At 41.2% G+C, this 1,674-nt stretch overlaps 1 protein-coding gene across 1 annotated transcript in view; it reads left to right on the top strand.

Moving 5' to 3' along the window:
• Window positions 1–198: 198 nt before the first annotated feature.
• The window catches only part of LOC106819717 (syntaxin-binding protein 5-like), a gene marked incomplete at its 3' end in the record, with an annotated part of 3,544 nt that continues 2,068 nt past the window's right edge, over window positions 199–1,674 (top strand). Inside the window, exons 1-2 of the mRNA XM_014824316.1 lie at window positions 199–345; window positions 1,272–1,372. Coding sequence (XP_014679802.1) covers window positions 199–345; window positions 1,272–1,372 — 248 coding nt within the window. The remainder of the gene's footprint in view (window positions 346–1,271; window positions 1,373–1,674) is intronic.

The following is a 1,674-nucleotide window of genomic DNA, read 5'->3' as shown; positions in this document are numbered from 1 at the left end:
ACACGTGACTAGCACACAGATTAATAAAAGAGTTGATCTGATATATGGAGCGCTATTTCAACATAATACACATACTTTTGGTGCGCGATTTCAACCACTTTTGTGAGGCGCGATGATGCGCGCACCATGGCACAATTTCGGGTGCGCGGTGGAGCGCGAGCGCGATCGCACCCCTTAATAATGAAAGCCTGATTATGTATGTATATACTCGAACATGACGGATCACCGTGCTTGTGTTTCGGCTCCTTGACTGAGGTGTTCAGATTTGGTAGACCCGGGGTCGACTGTCACATGAGACATGATTCGGATGCCTCCGTCTCTCAGCTGTTATTTCTCTCGAACGAGGTGAGTACGTGCACGCCTCAAGAGTGAGTACGTGCGCGCCTCAAGAGTGAGTACGTGCACGCCTCAAGAGTGAGTACGTGCATGCCTCAAGAGTGAGTACGTGCACGCCTCAAGAGTGAGCGCATGAGGCACACATTAGACCAGTGCTTCTTAAACTATTCGGTCCAATATCTTATTTATTATGTCTTATTTCTAATTTCTCAGCCTAATGTCCAATTTATTATGTCTTATTTCTAATTTCAGATTTCAGATTTCTCATGTTTAATGTGTAGCAACTAACACAGTGCTTTTTAAACTGGATCAATGGTTCACCCAAGGGCGAATGAGATTATTTTGGGGTGAATGAAAATCATCAAAAACAAGAAAATTTAGTCATGGGTCAATGATATTTTGTGATAGAGACCACCATCAGTGTATCACCATCGAGTCTTTATCACAAAATATCATTGACCCGCGACTAAATTTTCTTGTTTTTGTTCCAGTTTCATTCACCCCAAAATAATCTCATTCGCCCTTGGGTGAACCAATCACCAGTTTAAAAAGCACTGTGTTCGTTGCTACACATTAAACATGAGAAATCTGAAATCTGACATTAGATATAAGTTATTAGAAATAGAACATAATAAATGTGATATTAGACGTTAGAAATTAGCCAGAGAAATTAGAAATAAGACATAATAAACTAGACATTAGTCAGAGAAATTAGAAATAAACTTAGACATTAGGCATCGAATAATAGACATAAAGTATAATACATTAAAGACTTTAGACTAAAGACATTAGTCATTACATCAAAGCTCTCAGACACAAGACATAATTTAATACATTTGTGTTATCCATTGCTCATGTCATGTTTGGAGTAATACACACGAGCATGTACGTAATGGATTGGCACACGATGTACAAGTTCTCACGCTTCTCACCAGGGTGCGCTCATTACCGTGTGCAGCGACGACCGGCTCCACCTATGGGACACGCGAGGAAAGAAACCTGACCTCGTCCACACACTCAAGTTCAACAGAGAGCGGTGAGTCGGCATGCAGTATCATGCACTATCATGTAGTATCATGCAGTATCATGCAGTATCATGCAGTATCATGCAGTATCATGCAGTATCATGCAGTATCGTGCAGTATCATGCAGTATCGTGCAGTATCATGCAGTATCATGCAGTATCATGCAGTATCATGCAGTATCATGCACTATCGTGCAGTATCATGTAGTATCATGCAGTATCATGCAGTATCATGCAGTATCATGCAGTATCGTGCAGTATCGTGCAGTATCGTGCAGTATCATGTAGTATCGTGCAGTATCACGCACTATCGT

This window comes from Priapulus caudatus, unplaced genomic scaffold (assembly GCF_000485595.1).
Source record: "Priapulus caudatus unplaced genomic scaffold, Priapulus_caudatus-5.0.1 Scaffold4163, whole genome shotgun sequence".
Taxonomy (NCBI): domain Eukaryota; kingdom Metazoa; phylum Priapulida; class Priapulimorpha; order Priapulimorphida; family Priapulidae; genus Priapulus; species Priapulus caudatus.
Note: the sequence above shows the minus strand (reverse complement) of the source record. Positions and strands in the feature narration are given on the sequence as shown.